Source organism: Fusarium musae, chromosome 6, assembly GCF_019915245.1.
Source record: "Fusarium musae strain F31 chromosome 6, whole genome shotgun sequence".
Classification (NCBI taxonomy): Eukaryota; Fungi; Ascomycota; class Sordariomycetes; order Hypocreales; family Nectriaceae; genus Fusarium; species Fusarium musae.
This window is the reverse complement of record NC_058392.1, coordinates 1,538,687-1,558,213: the sequence shown is the minus strand read 5'-3', so window position 1 is coordinate 1,558,213 and position 19,527 is coordinate 1,538,687. Positions and strand designations below refer to the sequence as shown.

General features: G+C 48.3%; 3 protein-coding genes across 3 annotated transcripts; 1 reads left to right on the top strand and 2 right to left on the bottom strand.

Annotated features, from left to right (window-relative positions):
- Positions 1–3,333: 3,333 nt before the first annotated feature.
- J7337_008354 (uncharacterized protein) lies at positions 3,334–4,200 on the top strand (the record flags this gene model as incomplete). Its single annotated transcript, XM_044825973.1, has 2 exons — positions 3,334–3,823; positions 3,878–4,200. 2 exons carry the CDS (start codon positions 3,334–3,336, stop codon positions 4,198–4,200), a joined length of 813 nt encoding a protein of 270 aa, XP_044678890.1.
- Positions 4,201–5,347: 1,147 nt separating this feature from the next.
- J7337_008353 (uncharacterized protein) lies at positions 5,348–7,807 on the bottom strand (the record flags this gene model as incomplete). Its single annotated transcript, XM_044825972.1, has 4 exons — positions 5,348–7,022; positions 7,072–7,504; positions 7,560–7,600; positions 7,653–7,807. 4 exons carry the CDS (start codon positions 7,805–7,807, stop codon positions 5,348–5,350), a joined length of 2,304 nt encoding a protein of 767 aa, XP_044678889.1.
- Positions 7,808–16,712: 8,905 nt separating this feature from the next.
- J7337_008352 (uncharacterized protein) lies at positions 16,713–17,468 on the bottom strand (the record flags this gene model as incomplete). The annotated part of the gene is made up of 1 exon (XM_044825971.1): positions 16,713–17,468. One exon carries the CDS (start codon positions 17,466–17,468, stop codon positions 16,713–16,715), a length of 756 nt encoding a protein of 251 aa, XP_044678888.1.
- Between the last annotated feature and the right edge of the window lie 2,059 nt (positions 17,469–19,527).

Sequence of the window (19,527 nt, the reverse complement as noted above, 5' to 3'; positions counted from 1 at the left end):
GTTGACCGGGATTTACAGGTAGTTAGATGGTTGATGCGGAGGCTATTGCAGAAGCTGTTCTTTGCAGCGAAGTTGCGATGACGAGTCTGACGCGATTATGTTCGAGTCGCGTCGTCGTAGGGTGTCGAAAAAGTGGCGCAGGCGTGCTGTTGAGATGACAGAAAGAGAATCAAATGCGTTTTTCAAGATGTGAAATGACGAAAGGTGTCGGGAACCAGGATACTCGTTCCAAGGTTGGCTTGAAAGAGTCTTTGTTGAGGCTGAGAAGGGAGGTGCTAGAAAGCAGGCGGGAGCAAGCAAGGTCGCTGCTGGCTAAAGAGGACCGTGCGGAGCCCAATCACGTGACATGAATATAAACAGTGCCAGGCATTTCTCTGCACTGGCCTAACACACAGCAACCTCAGGTATAGGTAGTAGGTACCTTGAGGCAAGACTCAACCACTTCATATCTTGATAACCAGCAAAAACCCGCCATATCTCAGAAGTCCCAATGGCGAAAGGCAAGGAACCAAAAGGTGTCCAGAACCGCATCATCTACTCTAGAGCATCGTACCTCTATCAAGCTGCCTCATATCTTACCAAACATTCCTCAACTGGGCAAGATGCTGCAGCAAAATCATCAGCCTCAAGCCACGGGCACAAGGTTTCCTCTCAAATAAGAAACGAGGAAAAGGCGCTGAAGAATTTGTCTCGTGAGGCCCTTTCAGACCTGCGAGCTGTGACTCTCAAAGCACAAATACGGCGAAGTCCGGCTATGAAGCAAACTATTTGCAAGTTTTGCGACACTCTACTGGTCGAGGGTGACACCTGTACATCAACCGTGGAGAATGCGAGCAAAGGAGGGCGAAAGCCATGGGCTGATATCTTAAATATCAACTGCAAGACTTGTGGTAATGTCAAGAGATACCCAGTCTGTGCCCCGAGACAAAAGCGGAAGCACATGCGACAGCTTGATTATAAAGAAGGCACAGAACATAGCAGCAATGAATTAAAAGTACAAGGGCCGGCTGCCCAGACAACACCACACGAAAGGCCCATCTCGACACCAGGCCAAACGCCAGGCCAAACGCCGGGACCTTGAAGAAAACAAGAGGAAGCCAAGGTCGTTCCAGCAACGAATAGACTGACGTCGTGCTCAAGGACCAAGCCCAGCTTAAGTTGTATTCAGAGAAATTACGTCAAGCCAGAGACTGGGAAAGCTGCTTGAGTCTTGACTCGAACATTGAAACTGCACTTTTTCAACTGCACTAGAACATATGTGTTCTCCGCTATATCCATCGCAGTTCAAGCTTTCTAGCTGGAGGTTGCCATCCTCTCATAGCATATTTTTATGCTGACAATAGACTACAGACCAGGGCTTTTGGGAAGCCACCCGGCCTTCTTCTTAAGGCTGGGAGCACTGGAGAAGCTTATAAAGATATCGATGCTATAATTCTACCAAGCTCTTACACATCAGTCAGCAGGAAGCATAACTTCTTGCTGAGAGGATGTTTTTTTTTTTTGACAAAAGCGGTTTCAGAGCGATTTGCGATACGCCTAATGGAACATAACTCATGCTTAATTTTCGCCATCCCTTGTCAGAAAATCACTTTTCTGTCTCTCCTATATTGGCTATTCAATTGCTACTTTCCTGGCTGTCCAGTTTCTTTGACACTTTCCTCTCCCAAGACCTTGCTTGCTGCCATGAACCTGTCCATCAAGTCAGCGACTCTGCTTCATACATACACCACCACCATCCACCGGATCGAAAACACTTACAAACCGCCATGCCAACTACCAAGTCCACGCATAGCTTCTGCTTGGACACTTGTCATCCGTAGCAAGTTCTCGGTGTCGGACAGATTTGATGACAACTGTGCGAGTTGAGAATTTAGCTGTGCCTGGGTTAAGTTAGATACCATTATCAAATGTTGTTTTCATTTAGAACAGGTCCGCTCTGCAGCCCGAGTCCTTAAATTCACACGATCAAGGAGTTGATTGATAACTACCAGTGATGTAACAAGGGTTGAGGGAACTCACGAGTTGTCGTGTCTTGACAGCACTTCCACTAGCGGCCATGCTCTGTCGCACCTGTGAACCACTCACGTTCCGCGTCGTCATTGCTTTGTTGGATGTAATGTGGTAGTCTTTCTCCCTAACTTCGAATCTCCTTGCGAACTGGTGAAAACGAGATGACCTCTCTTTTGGTGAAGGATCGCCCGCGTCCCAGAATTCAGAAGAAGGAATACTCGGGAGTAAGAGAAGGACCAACGGCTTCTTTTGCTGTATGCTCGTGTACACGAGGCAGTCTTTTGGAGATGCAATTATGCTGACCTTGCCTAAGATACCCTAGGTATTTGTAGGTGTTCAAGGTTGGTAGGCCTGATGAAACCTACCTTATCTGGAGAGAGGCAGTGATTTGGGGTTTGTTTACTCCGTACGATATCGATCCATACAGTACCTTACTAGCGGGTGATTGGACCGTGCGTTTAACAATCATTGATTGGTTCCGCAATATGTACGGATATGAAGGAGTCTGTTTCGACATTCAAACAACAGCTTATTCATAGTATCCAAGGGCCGCACCTAATCATTATTCAACTGTGCTTATCAATCTGTCTCTGATATGTTCCTCTTGCGCGGTGTTTTGTCGCAAACAGAACCTAATATTTATTAGATGTAGTGGTTACCTTATATTATATCCCGATTCAAGTAAAGGGTGTCTTTACAGCCTTGTTGACCTTCACCCGAGGATCCTTGGTGACTTTAGGCTGACTGGCTGACAACTGAATGCTCACTCTATTCAGGCATTTTTACGGAGTACACTACGGAGCGAATAATGTCTGCCTAGCAGCCTACAGCCCAGAAGAGCACTGCGATCGACAAAGCCCCCCTGTACCTTTCAGCTGTGGGTATCCCTAGTGGCTTAATATCCTACTTCGTTTGTTCCTCCGACGTCATAACTGCTAACAACGACTTGGCCAGTGCAGCTTGTCTATGGTGCGAAGGAATAGAGTGTAGATCAGAGGATCGTGGCTCGCCAATTGTACGTAAAGGGCCAGATGATCCAGCGTCTGGGCCTATTAGGATCGTGAGTAGCCAAGGCTCAGTGTCGACTAGATAAATCCTTCTATAGACACGCGCAGATCGGAATGTTATGTATGTATCTATATCTAGACATCAAGCCCCTCACACAACCAGGTTGAGTTGATTTTAAGCTTAATTGAGACTTAATTGGTAGTGTCATCTTTGCCTCCGCCTTCGAATATGAAAGCAGTTCTCCCAATTTTTGCTTTGACCTCCTCGGCCATCGCATTTGATGGTCAATACGGGACGGGTGGAAGCCCAGGTAACATGAGCGAGCAAGCATGGCAATCTGCTTTCAAGAACCCCAACGCAACAGGGACATATAAATTTGAGGCGTATAATGTATCGGAAAGATTCCCGCCAAACAAAACTGTTGACGGATGGACGGCTACCATTCGCGTAGCCAATATTACGGACGACCCTGAGGACGATACACCTTATCCCGGCACCGACATCAGTGTTCAAGCACCAGAGGGAATGAGGGTCCCAATGCTGAATAGCAGTCGTACGAACTCTTCAGACTGGCATGTGTGTGTTGCTTTCTGGGGACCCAGTCGCCTGAAGGATGAAGCAACCGACGATGCACAACACGACGATGGAGACTGCAGCTCGTTCCTTGACGAAGACTGCCTAGAGGCCTTGAACACAGAAGCAGCTGGATATTTCTGGAACGGAGAGGAGTGCACAATGCTGCCACATATGCCAGTTAAATGTGAGAAGTATTACAAAGACTACGGCCCAACGTATGGCGGAGTTCGTAAGTATAGCTTCACAACCTATTCGAGCAAAAGGACACTGACCCGCGACATAGCTGGGGCGAATCTGAGTCAATTTGGCAGCGGAAAGACCTTGATCAGCCAACGTCCACAGACGGCTGGCAAATATAATGCGATGACCCAAGAGGAAGCATATGACTACGCTGTGCGTGGTGTTTGGACTGTAATGATCAACTGGGGTCGTCGTGATCCCGACACATATAGTCTGGACGATGTTTTACAGCCTTCACTGTTGTGCCTGCGCACCAGGAACATCACTGGAGGCAGTGAGGATCCTAACGACGGCGCAAGAACAACTGGCTATGTAGCTCTGGCTGTTTTCTCAGCTTTGATGACCACGCTATTGTTGGCATATTGAGTCGAGGTGCGGAGTATACAGTAGTAAAGTGGCTCTCTGCCGGATGCTGAGAGAATCGGGCAATGGGTATTGTTGACTATCAGGCTGCTTCTGGCTTGTCCTTCAGGTGGATAGATAATTCAGCTCATGATACTAATGGTTAAACGTGATATAGAAATCTTTGACCATCATTTCATCACTTTTCTCTTCCATACTACTATTTCGTATCTATATATATTTCCAATAGGAATGCCCCCAATGCCGCGGATGGCTTTCCTATTCACATTCCACAACGTCTCGCGATGAACAGATTTAGCCAGAAAAAGAAACAACCATCCGTAGTCTAATTTGATTGTGTAAACCCACCAAGAAAAACAATGCCTATCATGATCCCTCCTCATTTGCTAAGTCCGTTTGACCTTTCATGACATGTCCACGCAAACTTCTGGAGGGCGCTTCAACAATCAAAGGAAAACAAAGACTTGCTCCCAGCTGGTGCAATGCCTTTGGTCTTAATCCACCCACTTCCTCGTTTTTCCACCGGCACATTCATTATTCAGTCCCAACCTGTCTTTTGTAAAGCGGGCTTTGCTTTCTCCGAAATTCCCTTTTCTTGCGCGAGGCTGTCCCAATATGCCAAAGCAGAACCAAGACTCGGGCGTCTCATGAACGAAGCCTTGAATAATTGAGAGCCGATTATATGCTGAAAGGCAACAGTATATCTTCCCCAATTCCAATGCATTATTACCAAGGATAGACTAATTCTGTTTGGTTGTTCAATGTATGTACGGATTGTATCGATAGGAATAATTAAAAAGACGTCGTGTCTGAGAATAGTCCAAAGTGACTGTGACTCTTGTCGTGTCGTATCGTGTTTTCAATGGAACTCGGGCGTATGATAAAAACAAAATGAAATAGGGTCGTCCTCGTCGAGGTGTGTCGCATAGTTGTTCAAGCCAGATGCATAGATGCAGTACACATGGCCTCAACAGGGCTTCGCGACGGGACAAATAAATGATCCCTTTAAAGCGATGCAGAAAGCATGACCGGAACTCCCTGCGAAAACAAGAATATCAAGGCCTTGCTGGAAAGGCGTCTTGGATGGAACCGTGTGTTGGAACCTGACGTCCTAGGTACTCCGTTGAATATTATCGCCGTGTAGAGCGTCCTAACGCACACCGATTGGCGGCCGTGGAGGCAAGCTGCCTTGACTGCTGTTTGCAGACTGTTCGGAATCAAATTCACCACTGCCCGCGCTGGCGCTCGCACTACCCGTCAGACTGCGAACATTCCTAGGCTTAGTTTGGTGGAGGGCGCTCACCCCAATATGTTGTTCAACTTGCTGTGGTGCTACTGAGTTACCATGACCAGGTGGGTGACGAGGGACAGGTTGGCGAACACCATCCGGCGGTGATGGTCGGCCGTTCATGCCCGGGCCAGGACCGTAACCACCGGGAGGCGATCCCCGTCGGCTACCGCCTCGCATGGATGGAGTATAAGGATTCCCGGGAGACTGACTGGCGCGCCGGGGATAAGCACCATTCATCCCGGGAGGTCCACCGGGACCTGGGCCGTGCTGCATCTCGTCAAGCCTTGACGCTGTTAGTGAGTTTGCTCGAGAGCCTGCGTTCATCGCTCCACGGTCAACGGATCCATAACGATCCGAGGAACAGCTCATGAGGGGGTCTTCCAGGATGTTTTCAGAAGTCATGGAGCTGTGACCAACTTGAGAAGATCGGTTGCGGCCGAAGTTGGGTCTGAATCGACCGCCTCGTGTAGGAGGCGGCATGTCATCGGGATTACGGCGAAACTGCCCAGGGCTTGGTCCTGGAGCCTTTCGATTCTTTCTCGAGGTAACGCTCATCATATCGAAGTTGTCTGGATCGATCAGCGGAGGGCCAGGGTTGGCAGTAGGGTCAAAGTAATCGTCATCGTCATCATCGTCTTCGTCAAACACCTGCTTGCTGTTGCGCATAGGATGAGGGCCACGACGAGGGCCAGGGCCTCCAGGAGGGCCAGGTGGCGGTCCACGGCGCATTCGCATTTCTTGCTCACGAATTGCCATTTCACGCTGCCGCAAGGCCAACTCTCGTTCTCTGAGATTAATGTCTGCTGGGTCACCATTGACGGATGGCTCGGAACCTTCAGGGATATCGTCATAAAGAACGAGATGAGAGAATTCTTCCAGGTTAGTCTCCTCTAATGAGCCTCGCCTTGAAGGCTGACGAGATCCAGGACCGTTCATTGGAGGAGGTCGACCATAACCATTGGGTGGTCCACCATTCATCGGGGGCGGCCCACGGCGCATACCGCCTTGGCTGAAGTTGGAAGAGTTCCGAGGCCTGGGCTGGCGAGGAGGCATACCATTTCCGTTGGGCATACCGTTCATCATGGGTCGATGGCTGTTTTGTGAAGGCATTCGAGGCACAGGTGCCGCGGAGGGGGAAGCGGGTGGTATGATATTCGCATTCGGATCGCCAGGTTTGGGTCTGCTGCGGTTGACCAGGTTAAGGTTATGAAGAATCGAGTAAAGTGTCTCGATACGAGGAAGGGAAATATTCGAGTCTCTAGCCAGCTTGACGGGCGATCCTAGGTACGTCTCAACCTCCATAGGTCTTCGAGCAACGTAATCCTGCCACATTATGCTCTCTCCGGAAGCTTTGGACATCTCATCAATCGTCTTCTGCTTGAAATCGGGATCAAATTTGCATCCATTAGCATCAGCTAGACGAAGCAGCTCGTCAATGACATCCGATACCATGTCCCTAACGCCAACCTTTTCCAAGAGCGAGGCATGGTTGGGAGTTTCGAAGATAACGCTAATCGGATGGAACGCAATAGGACTGTAACGTCAGTTAGTTGAGCATCAAGGCGTTTAGATGAAAGACAAACCCAATCACTCTCTCGTATTGCTGTTGGCGGATATTTGGCGAGACTTTGCATTCCACTTGGCCAGAACTAAGTGTCATTGCTAAGGCCTGTGCCATGTCCTCCTGGATGGTTTGTGGGATATTGTTCGGGTTGTTAGCAGGACCAATCCAGATGTCTGCTGGCCCTTTATGTTCAAATTCACTCTGGCCGAGTTGTGTGAGCTCAGCGCCTGAAACAAGTGATAGGACGACATTGGTAGGAAATCGCTCCTCCAAAGCAGCTTCGACTCCGAGAGTATGTGTTGTGTTGACGATGATGCATGTATGCTGGGGGGTGACGACCGAATCAATGACTGAGGCAAGATCGTAGACATCAGGTAACGCCTTGACGCAGAGTACGACATAATCGAATGGGCCGTCTCGAGCGCTCGCGGCATCCTCGGGATTTCGAACAACTTGAAATGTTATCTCAGCATGCTGGACGAAGGGAAGGGAATTGTTTAACCATACCATGTCGAGGCTTGAATCTCTCATTGCCAAATATTGGGGATCTTGATTGACAATCAGCATATTGTTGGAGTCATAGCGCATTGGTTCACATACTTGAACGAGATACCGTATTGTGCCACATGCTCGTAACCAGACTTCCAAACGAGCGTCACATCACACGCGTTGGTGGCCTGGAGCCTCCATGATAGGAACGCCGAGACGGGATTGCCTCCCACTGAACAGACTGACATTAGCTCACTGTTGGCCATGATGAGCGACAAGAGTGGGACGCTGCACGAGCAACCGTCCTGACGGTTGACGTGAGGATTCAAGACAAACGAGTGAAAGGAATACAAGAGACAGAAAAGATTTTGAGAGATTGTGTCAACTGATGAAGGATTGGGAGGGATCAGTTGATCTGAAATGACGCGACCGTCCACTTCTGGTTTCTGCGTGAACTAACCCTAGGTATGAAGGGAGAATTGTAAGAGAAGAGACGACAAACCTGATAGAATCTTGAGCCGGGGCGATACAGGCGCCATAATGTCTGGCGGGTCCTAATGTGGAATAGTGGCCTGGTCCAGTCTGAGGGTGTAACGGAGCGGTTTCTAACGATGGACCCGTAGTCTTGGGGCGTATATTGGGTACCACAACACAACAAGATCGGGACTGATGGAAGTACCTGTCTAAGCAAGGATATGTACGCTCAAACTGACGATGATTGCCGTTTATTGTGAATAGAGATGCGGGCGACGAGGATCAAAGACGATAGCGCAGCTCAATTGTGCATGTAGCGGCTCGGGAGAAGGAAGCTATCGAATGGGAACGAGGCCAGCGAGGCGTCGGTGGGCGAGAAGACGGCAGTGATAGGTAGTGACAGCCAGCCGTAGAATCAACGAGCGACAGGGCCTAAATCGTGGCGTAGGCAGAAGGATGGCGTACCAGGGGGGAAGCACAGCGGCGTCTCGTGCGTCAACTGTCGAAATGCAATGAAGGAGCAAGAAATCTACAAGCGGCCAGTAGTGAGTATGATGAGTGGGACGAGAGCTGAGATGGCCTCGGTGGACGGTGCACCAAACGGGGTGTGCGAGATTATCTGGGGATCGTAGTCGGACGGACTGTAGGAGCGAGAGTGGGCTGAGCTGAGAAGCTGCAACAAGAATTGGGCCCTTGTTCAAGCTTAGAAATCTCACAGCGGGCGCGGAAGAAGCTGCGCGGACTTGGCTCTAGGAGGATTTATCGGTACGAGTACGGCGGGCCCGCGGTTGTCCCTTTTTGCGATCGACTAGGCTTGCAGCTTCTGCGCTGCCTTGACTAAATTAATCAGCTTCGGGTTGATGAAAGAGAGGGTCGCCTGGTCTTTGGTGTGTTGTGTGTTTCGCCTGTAAATGATGATATGGCCCGTGAATGATTGGGCCTCGATTTGAATTGAGGTGGCAGGGGGGTAAGGCGCTGCCGAGAGAGAAAACTCAAGTAGTGCAGTGCCTACCTGAAGTGTACTTGGCAGAGACAACCACTGTAAATCTCTCTGGGGACCGGGGTGTTCAAGATGTTCTGGAGAGGCTAGGCTAGACGATTTTGACAAGAGGAAAGTGAGAGGAGGCGTGTGGGAGAAACAGAAGATGCGAGTGGACAACAGACCAGTAAAGATAGGCCAAGTCAAGAACCAAGGGGGCCGAGCTTTGCAAGGGGCCAGCGAAACAGCAAAGCAACAAGCAAAGCAAGCAAGCAACAAGTGCGTATGTAGCAAGCAGGTATGTGAAAGAGAGGCTTAGATACAAGGAAATAAGACAAGGGGGGACCCCGGCCGGAGGCGGCGGCATGTACGATATGCGGGAGTGGCTCAGTCCGACTGGAGGTAGCTTGAAGGAAGAGAACGATATCATGAGCTGCAGCCTGCCAGTGGTTGGGAGGCTCAAATTACATGGCAGACATGTGCGTGTGTGATGAGATGCAATGCAAGGCGAGGATATGGTTCAAAACGGAATGCTGCCCCCCAAAAATGCAACCCCCCGTATTTGATTCTGTTGTGCCCAGAAAAAAATGCCAATGGCAAACAGGTTGGGGAATAGGCAGAGACGGCTAGAAAGAGGGGTGTGTGATGAAGGGATGGATGGAGGAAAGCTTTGAAGTCATGATGAAGCAGAGACTATCCACTAACACTTGCTCCATGAAACTCAATTGGAGAATCAGGGCAGCAACGCATAAGACTTCAGGCCAAGCAATTCACAACAATAGCAAGAAATCAACTTACAGCACTGTTTCTCTTTTGTCCCTCGCAATAGAATTATTATTCCCAACTCAAGGATAGTTAGGCCGGTCGGCCAGTGGTGTGGCAACAGTGACGAATGGTGACGAGGACGGGGGACTCGGAAGACCTTCGTTTCGAGCTCGATATGTTGCTGGAGCTAACGAGGATCGGTGCGGAGCGGCCGGAAGTTGAGGACCCAATGCCACGAGGAAAATACGCGCAAGCTTAAGGTTGAATTAAAATCCTCCTCCGTACGTAGTTCGTAGTCCGTACTCGAAGAGAGCGAGCCCAGCTGATGATTGATTGCACAAGTGACTGCCGGAATACCGTTGAAAGTACTCCGTTGACAAATATCAAGGGATCCGCCGCTAAAGATCCAAAGAACTCAATTTGAGTGTCTTGGTGTGGTTTTTTTTTCGTCCGTTCAAAAGAAAACACTTTTGACCAAACACCGAAATTTCTTAACAGTTCAGGATCCAATGTCCCAGGGTTTGAGAATTATTGCCGGCTGTTGCTTGTTCTAAACATCGGTCTCATTCGTCGCTGATTCTCCGTTCGATCGTTGTGTTTCGCATTTATTTTCTCTTGGGTCGAGTAGGTAGCTCGCTTTGTCGTCGCGTGTCGTCTGGTCTCCGCTCTCGCTTTCTTTTCAGCTTCGGTGGTCAAATGTTCCCCAGACGCCACACAACCCGAAAGATTAAAAAAGAAAAAAGACCGAATCTCACGTAGGCTGCGGTTGGTTGATGCAGCAAACCAGAATCTACAATGTCCAAAAAAGGAGAGAGAGGGTGAAGAGGAGAAGTTTCTGCTCAGTCAAGGGAGAAGTAAACGAGGGGAATCAATCACGCACAGCCAAATGAATACGAAGCAAACCCCCCCCAGAAGCGAGAAGTCAGTCACCAACAATTGCTTGGTTAGTACGAATAGATGGGACCCTAACTCGATTGCCCTCAATCCGTCCAAACCCAAATCTTCCCGACTCTGCCCTTGTCTTTCAACCTCCATCGCCGTCCATTGTCCAAATTCCTTATCATGATCCCTACCAGCATCTTCCACCCTGACATCCACGTCGTGCGGCACGGGGTCGCGCGGATACTGGAGCATATCATCTGACGCCGCGACAACAGGTCAATTGATGTTGGTAGCCGGTAATTAGGTTTGATGATGAACCGAATATGCAGATACCCAGGCTTGAGGCCTTGATAGATCTCCAAGCTCCAATCTTGTGCAAGCTTTCTATGAGAGTTGGCTGTATTCTGCGCAGACCACACATGGCATGATCCATAATACCAGTCTACTATATAGGAAGTCGGACAGCCAACAACGGCTGCAGTACAACACAAGGCTCACATCAAAACTCCTTGAGTTGGAGTAATCAAAACAATTGCTTGACATGGGTGGCTGCATTTAGAACCCATCATGCCTAGAAAACCCTAGTGTATCTGGCGGTTTAGACACCGTATTGACTAGCTCACAGTTCATCAAAGTTAATATTAGGACAAGCACATGCAAAGATAAACCCCTCTCATTCAGAGTGCAGGGCAACCCTGACGAGCTGCCAACAAAACAGCTGGATGTGACCTATGTAAAGTTCAAGCGCCGTGGAGCATCACACAACACGATGTATGTACGCATCCCACATGCTGCGCCCCGAAGGAGCCGAGTACTGTATGATCAAGTGGGTAAATTCAATGGAACAGTTCCCATCGTCAATAAACCCTTCCACCAACCGGGAATTTGAAGTCTTCCGGTTCCATGTGCTGTCCCCCTATCTCACCCAATAAGAAACTAATAATTGGCTTTTCTATATGTACGCCGATCAAAGAGCAGAGTTTTAACAAAGTCATCTTTTCCGTACGTAGTCAAAAGTCTTCGAATTAGAAGTCGGATGTGGGTTTCGAAACATTGAATGTCTGTGCTGTGGGAATGCTTTCCTGGCTGCAATGAGTTTAAAACAAACCAACCTCATGCCAGTCCATGATAAACTGTATCCAATGCTTCGTTTCGACGGCCATTCCTTAATTTGGTTAGTGGGTTACTAGACAGCTGTAATAACTTTCGGTCGGGTAAATCCTGTCCTGTCGTCAAACTACGATATGCATCAAATATCCTCCATACCTCAATTGGAGTCCTGCAAAGGATTCGGGATTGTCTTTCTAGATAGTTCGACCAACAGCTATACAAACCAGATAACGCAGAATTTGAAGAACCTGTCTTTCCATATCGGCGTCGCCTCAAACTCTATGCCGGAAGAGGGATGGAGTTGTTCCATCTCCAAGCAAAAATAACTTCAGTTACAAACCATCCCACGGAACAGTGGCCTTGATACGCGTGTTCTCCGTCGCCATGGCTCAATTACCAGGGCCATCAGGGGTTAAACTTGTCTTCCCGCCGTGCCAAGTTGGATAGCAGCCCGCTACTTGGCAGAAACTGGTTAGTCCTAGTCCTCATCTGTCTTGGCGACAAGAGTTGCTGATGGAGCTTGTCAGACTTTGTTTGGTCAGGATGTCGCTCAACAATCTCTGAGGCTCACAGCGAGGTGCGGACTTTCAGAGCCCTCCGGGCTCCCTATGCCGTCGAAAAAAACAGCAGTACCTGAAAGGTACCTGCTGCCAACTCCCTAAGGTACCTTACCTAGATCGATCGCGGATCCTGGAAACACATCCCCTGTCTTGTCGCGCTGTACCTTGCAGAAATAAGCCCACATTCCATCGCCATCCACTGAGGAGTACGTGTCGTTAAGTGTGGTTCAGGTATTATTTAACACGTACTGACACAAAGTGAACAAGCTTTTCTTGATGATCTCCCATCCCATTTCTATCTGGCGCTAAAAGGAGTTTTTCCTACTGCCTAGGTACCTAGTCCAGGAATGTCTTCGTAGGAACAAGAGGCGGTTCCGATACAGGCGAAATCCCAATAAACTAACACTCCGGATTACCCGGCGTTTCTTTACCGCGACTACAATCGATGACGTAATGCCGAAACGAGCCAGATTTTCGAGCCCTTTTGGCAAGACGGTCTAGACGGTGTAATGGACATGGGACGAGTTTGTGGTTTTCGGCCTGCTAAGAAGACCAGGGTCAGGGGTATATAGACCGAGTAGTGGACGTTTTCTCAACGTGCGCGCCACGAAGCCACTCCTATTTTGGTGACGAGGCTACCCTTCAAATACGCTTCCATGCCCCGGGATAGACCGTTCGAGCTAGTCGCCTTAGTGATTTTGCTTGATCCGCTGTAAGTCGACCAGTCATGTCGTTCTCCTCTAACCTCATCGTCGATCTGCCGGGCTTACCTGGCAAGTCGTTGTTGCCGGCTACCGGCGTCAGCTATTGGATGTACTGAGACGTGCAGCGAACGAAAAACCCTTGATGAGCTGACGATATGCAGACTATAGAGCGCCATTGAACAATATTGAATATGTACACACAGATGCTTGGCATTTTGCTAAAGATTTGGGCAAGCTTCCCGCATCCGCGCCTAATCTCGCCCGCCTCAAAAGGAATGAATGAAAGTCTCCCAAGCTCTCCCTTCATTCATGTTGATGGATGGATCCACCTATCCTTTCGGGTTCGCTTCCACATACCACTGGCTTGGCGAGATCAAAGTCAAGGTGATCCCTGTAAGAAAAGCGTTTTCTCGTCTCCAGTTGGATCGTCTGCCGCAGCTCCTTATTTCACCAATATTCCTGAAGGTTGATAGAAGCCACCGTACTAGGTTCAAGGCAACGGCGTCACAGTCCTCCGTACGATGCATGTATTATTTCCGTCAATCCAGGGATCCTCACCATGCACGGCTCTGGTGGTCATCAATGCTCCAGGGGGACTATTGACGATCCCTTCGATAAAATATATCACATTGGGTGCCAGCAACTCCATAAACGAACCCGTATCACAGAATAGCTAGATCTCTCATCGCGATCTCGAAAAGTTCAAACTTCATCGTTTTGCATGATCTACAAGGACGGACGGATATACGTCCGTTGTGTGTGCAAATCTATACTCGCTTCCATTAGGTGGGTAGTCATCGCTTAAAACTGGGTTCTGTAAAGGCACCTCTCTTGGAAACTATTGGATACTCTGCTGCTTAGTGACTGTCACTCCATATATCCATCTTCAACAATAGCCTCATGCTCACTTGCAGAAACCGTGCTCACTTCAGTTCCACGGGCGTTTTACTCCGATCTAGTGTGCCCTCGGCATCTAGGTTATCCGAATAAACGCGCAAGGCTGAACAGTGTCGAGTACTTCTTGGTCTATCTCGTCAAGTTAACCATATCATCCTGGTTAACGTTGTGCCGTGGATGGAAAGACCCAGTAGCTAAGGAACATGGGGCGTGTGCTAAATTTGACATTGCAGGGGGTCATCAACAGACCGGTTAACATGGGATTTCCAACATCTCGCATATTCTCGTGTGCTGACCGTGATCCCGCCGTCAAGACATCGTCACGTTAAGGTGTAGCTATCCGCTCCGCTGCTTTGTTACTTAATTATGTATGATTGTCATGTTTTTGTGTACGTACCATTCGGTGAGATGGATATGGCTGTTGTATGCCCTGATGTCTAATTAAAGCACCCGAGCGGGACAAGCCATTGATGAGGTGTGTAAAGATCGACGACTGCTGGGACCATTGAGAATCACGAGTCCTATTCCAAAGTGACCAGCATACATGTAATCCTCGACTAGTCACAAAGCTATGTACTGTGCTGGTGCATGCTCACCGTAAAACGACAAATGATGTGATATTTGGTTACGCTCCCGAGTATGTGCAGATGGCCCAACTTACAGCCTACCTTACCTTAAGTATCTCTACTGAGTTGAATGCTGTGTCAAACCAACATCCAATCATGGAAATAGCCTTTGCGTAAGGTACCTTACGATTAAACCCCATCCAGCCAAGGTCTGGAGCACCTAGGTAAGTTTATGTGCCCGTCCTATAGAACTAGTTGTCTGTAAGGTAAGTCCAGCTCATAAGATCATACCAGTATTGCCATCCACCTTATCCAAAGCTTCGCATGTATACGTCTAAAATACATAGTATCTATTTGGTACACTGCACTGCAGTCGCTGGAAGTCTTTATCTTCAAGCGTTGTGTGCGGATGTTCCAGTTCCCAGCTGAACCATCGGGTTGTCCAAGGCAATTCTGGTCGCTCGGTCTAGTACCAGACCTCCTGCAAGCCCTAACAAGAGACCATATTTATTCTTTGCACCCCCAAGCTTATCGTAACCAGTCGAATGAATAATGCTAGTAGCTGAAGGCTGAGACATTGTCTCCGATTCGAGCAAAGAGCCTCACTCGTCGTTGTACGAGACTATCTGGACTTAAGGCAGCACTGCCCTATGAATAGTCTACGGGGGCTGCAAATCGAGCCTTTAACGAGTTGACTCTCATCCGTCACAACAAATAAGAGAAAACCATGAGGGACCATAAACTAGTCTGTATTGGCAAGTCATCTGTTGTCGCTTGGATTGTTACACTTTCAACCAATGAGGCATGAATATCATGCTGTATCTGTGTAACAGAATGAGTACTGGCAAGATAAACAATCAGAGAACGTACTAGAATATTACTGTAGGACAGAGAGGACAGAACTCGGAGGCCTGAAGGCCCTCGTGCGAGTGATTCATAATGTGTCAACCGGCTACTTGCATGCCCGATAATGTATGTAACAGGTGTGCTGCCGCGTTCCGAAAACTCGTCGCAGAATGCGCCATCTGACCAGATTTCCCACTGGTAGTGTAAAATCAGCCAAAAGGAGAGACAGTAATTATTGTTAGGACCACAATATTGAAGATATGGTTGTTCACAAGCCGGTTGGGACACTCATCCATGGACTCGACGATGAAGTCAACAGACGAACACAGGTAATAAAATGTTATAATCCCGAATCCCTATCAAAAGAAGAGGGCGAACACAGGCATCCAGGGGGTTAAGTCAATCATGACCGATGATCATATCCAATGTAGTTCTGCTCGTTGAGTCAAGGCGTCATCTCTAAAGAGCGGAGAACTATAGGATAAGTGTTTGTCGGTCGAGGAGCAAAGAATACACAATGTTGGTACAGAGTGCATTTTCACAGCATCGAGTCCGGGTCTGAAGCCACCACGGATGTCGCATGAGGAAATCTTCTTGATGTTGACTGCCTGGGTATGTCGAAGGTTGAATAATGTCCTCACTAGTCACGTTACAATAATCGCTAGAGAAGGACAAGCAAACTCCCTTGAGCTTGTATCCAAAGTATATGAAAGGATATGTATGATCTGATCCCAACGACATATAGTTTAGCTACATGAGAGTAGTCACTTAGCCGTCCAGTCTGGGTAGTGTCAGGCGGAGGAAATATCCCCTCAACTAAAGCAGGTATTCGAAACCATGAAATAGAAAGGGTTTGCCTCAGCCTTCAACACTGAACAAAACCCCGAGGAGCTTCCAGTCAAGTGTTGGACGCAAACATTCAAGGACAGTGAAAAACGGGCTGCTGCATACACAACGTCTAATTATGTACCGTCAAAACGCCTCCTGTGGTTAGTCCACTTCACGAGTTCCTGTCTGACGTGAAAAATCCATATGACGGGTACGCCAGCATCTCATTGAAACCCAAGAACAGGTGAGAAACTGCCACAACATGTAGATGAATCTATGCACAGGACTGGGGTAACAAATTCATGTCGTGAAAGCAGCAACTCCCTCTATTGCACAACGGCTGTCCTGAAATATTAAGCACTAAGGACTTGATACACAACTCTGAAAGATTTCCAATATGCACCTAGGCGAATTTGAAAGTATCTGAGTGTCACAGAGTAAACCTAATCAGATCAGTTGATGCTGCAGGACAGGCACGTGTAAAACCTAACGTACAGGAGAAAACCCAGTGTCAAGTTTGTCATCACTTTCTCACCCAGTCGGTTTTTAAGGATCTATATTCAGGCGCCTTCTGGAACAGTTGCCAGTGCGATGATACTGAACTCGAGGTTCCCCTCAGCAGCTTTGGTAAATCTTTTGACAGTAACTTCCAATGCCTTATTGCTGAGAAGATCATCAGCTTCGTCCAATGTGCCGCGATCAACCGGGCCTCCCCAACCTCCTTCAAGATCGTATAGATGACCATCTTGGCCCTTAACGAAGCTGATGAAATGATATCCGCTAGGCTCTTCGCTTGCAGGGGCTATCGTGTCACCCATCACTGCAGCAGCCATGTGAGCCTTCTCCAAATCTATCGAGTTGTAGAGATGATTGGCGCGTTCGAGAGGCTTGAGATCTTGTGTTTTCTTCAGAATCTTATCGAGGATTGAGTCTGGTTTAATGAAGCTTTTCGCTGTGCCGTTGCTCACGCTGTGAAGGAGAGCAATGAGACCACAAGCGTGACCTATAGTTTGTTTGTACCACACAACTGGCTCGTCTGGACCAGAGCCATCGTAACTCAGCTCCTTTGAACCTGGGTCATTCTCACGAACGCGCGCCCACATAGGTGCAGGAGTGATGAAGACCAGAGCATGAACTGGACGAGGGATCATGGCAAGCAGCTCAGGCTCGTCAATGCTGTAGACATCGTAAAAACCGAGCTTCTCGGAAACGCCCAGGTTGTGAATGAGTTTAGTGAAAACTTCTGGATTATTTTCGAGTGGAATGAATGTCTTTGTACCATCCTTTCTGAAGGAAACTCCTGGTGTTGTTGACATGATGCCGGACGTTTTGGGAGTGGCGAGTTTAGATGCACCTTGCAAGTTGTCTACCCCGCGATTGCTCCCGTGAGGTTATCTTACTTATTAAGAAGTTAGGTAGAGTTTACTAGAGTGGAGGGAAACGATGACATCCACTGCTATGCACATGAAAGTGAAGATACCTACCTTAGTAGGCAGCAGCAGTGCGTCATCTTTTGAAGTTGGCTTCCACACAATGCCATTATTATGTGAACCAAACACGTAGTGGTAGCCCGAGAGCGTGTGTACGATAAGTTGAAGGGGTTAATGCCAACGGCAAACGAAGTACAGATCGCTACGGTTATTGATACAACGTGGAAATTTTCGCTGCGTAGGTGCTTGATTGGGAAGTCTGATGGATGAGTATCAGAGAACAAGATTATCCATCTTGTATTTCCATAAATCTTGAGCAATGATTAGTTTACACTACATGTCGTCGAATATGGATCTTGAAATGACTTGAAAGCCTCTTTGTTTGCTCTTATGAATCGCTGGAAATAATTTATCGTGACCAAATTCCCTTCCGTTGTCGGCAAGATGTGTGTGGTATGACAAACCGACAGAATTGGCTTGTCTACCTAAGGTATACAAAGAACAACTAATAACAGCGCCTATGTGTTTCTCGGCAATTGTGTCCGTTAGGCACATTTGTTGATGGCTTTGTGATTGTTGACGGAAGAAGAAAACCTCTCTATTAGGTCAAAGTTCACTTACACGCATGAACTTCAGGTGTGGTTAAATTCAGTGGGTCTTTACAAGATGCAGTTCGCCATGATGGATGGTAAGGTTATTAGTAGGCAGCCAACCTGCCAGGCTCAATCCAATATATCATTCGGCGAGCAAAAGATCCCAATTCTCCATCGTTTTGCCCGAAACCACCTCATAGTATTTCTTGACTATGCCGGACCCTGAGTTGGAAAATTTCGGCAGAGATTTCGAGAGCTTTTAGTGGTCTGATCAAAGGTTCCATCACTTCTGGTTGCAGTGGATGTGAGCCGAGCAGAAAGTTAACAAAAGTTCGCCACGTGATGGAGGCTGATCAGAGGTAAATGAAACCATCTTTGCCTTCACAAAGGACCTTTTGCAAGAGACCGATTACCACCAGGTCGACTCGGTGGGACAATCAAATCGAAGATTGGACTTTTGACATGCTGCATCTGCTGAGCAAGTTGAAAGGGCGAAACGAACAAAAGTCCTGGAATAATCCATGGCCGGTAGATTCCACCAACCCTCAACCTTCGATATTCCAGAAGGATTCTGGCTCTAGGACCTTGAACCCGACATCATGGTTCAGGAGGCAATTGAAGTCTGGTTTGGCCCTGAATCAATCAACGATAGGGAAGAAATTGCCCACCGTTTGACGTTCTCAGCATGATTGACAGCCGGTCGAGCCGTTTATGTTGACAAAAGTGCCAGGCTGGGCGTTGAAACACGCACACACCAGCCGCTGTATTCTCACGTACATCATGGTTATCTTGTGGGTCGAGACTAACCCTGGACAGGCTGGAGATAAGCAGCGCTCCGAAGGCTTGAACGCCATCAAGGTCTGTGTTCATTGGGTGCGTAAGATAACACAATGGCGTGCCAATGCCTGATGTGACATCGAGGACGAACAGGGCGCCCTAGGCGTGCTGGGCTGTCCTTGCGATAGGGAAACCTAGCCGAAGTCGAGAGGAGCCGAGCTACTACGATCGCTGAAATGTTTTAAAACACTTGGCGACTCTACAGATTGCCGCCTCAAAAGAATCGAACAAAAATACCAACGAATTGAAACATTCTGCTTTTTCAACAAAAGGTCCGAATTTTCAGACTGAGGAACCACAGGGGGCCATCGAAGACTGCAGTCGACAAGGTTGAGCCCGAGCCCATGCCTGATTAAGAAGGTGGTCTAGACCCAATTGTGCCGTCGCCCGCGATAGCATTGCACGAACATTAGCACTATAGCCAAACCCGTCTAGCACCGGGTTCATATGGCTGTTCCTAGAGTACAGCATTGAGTGGTGTCAATGTGCGATTCGCGGGGAGCGACACTTCTCCT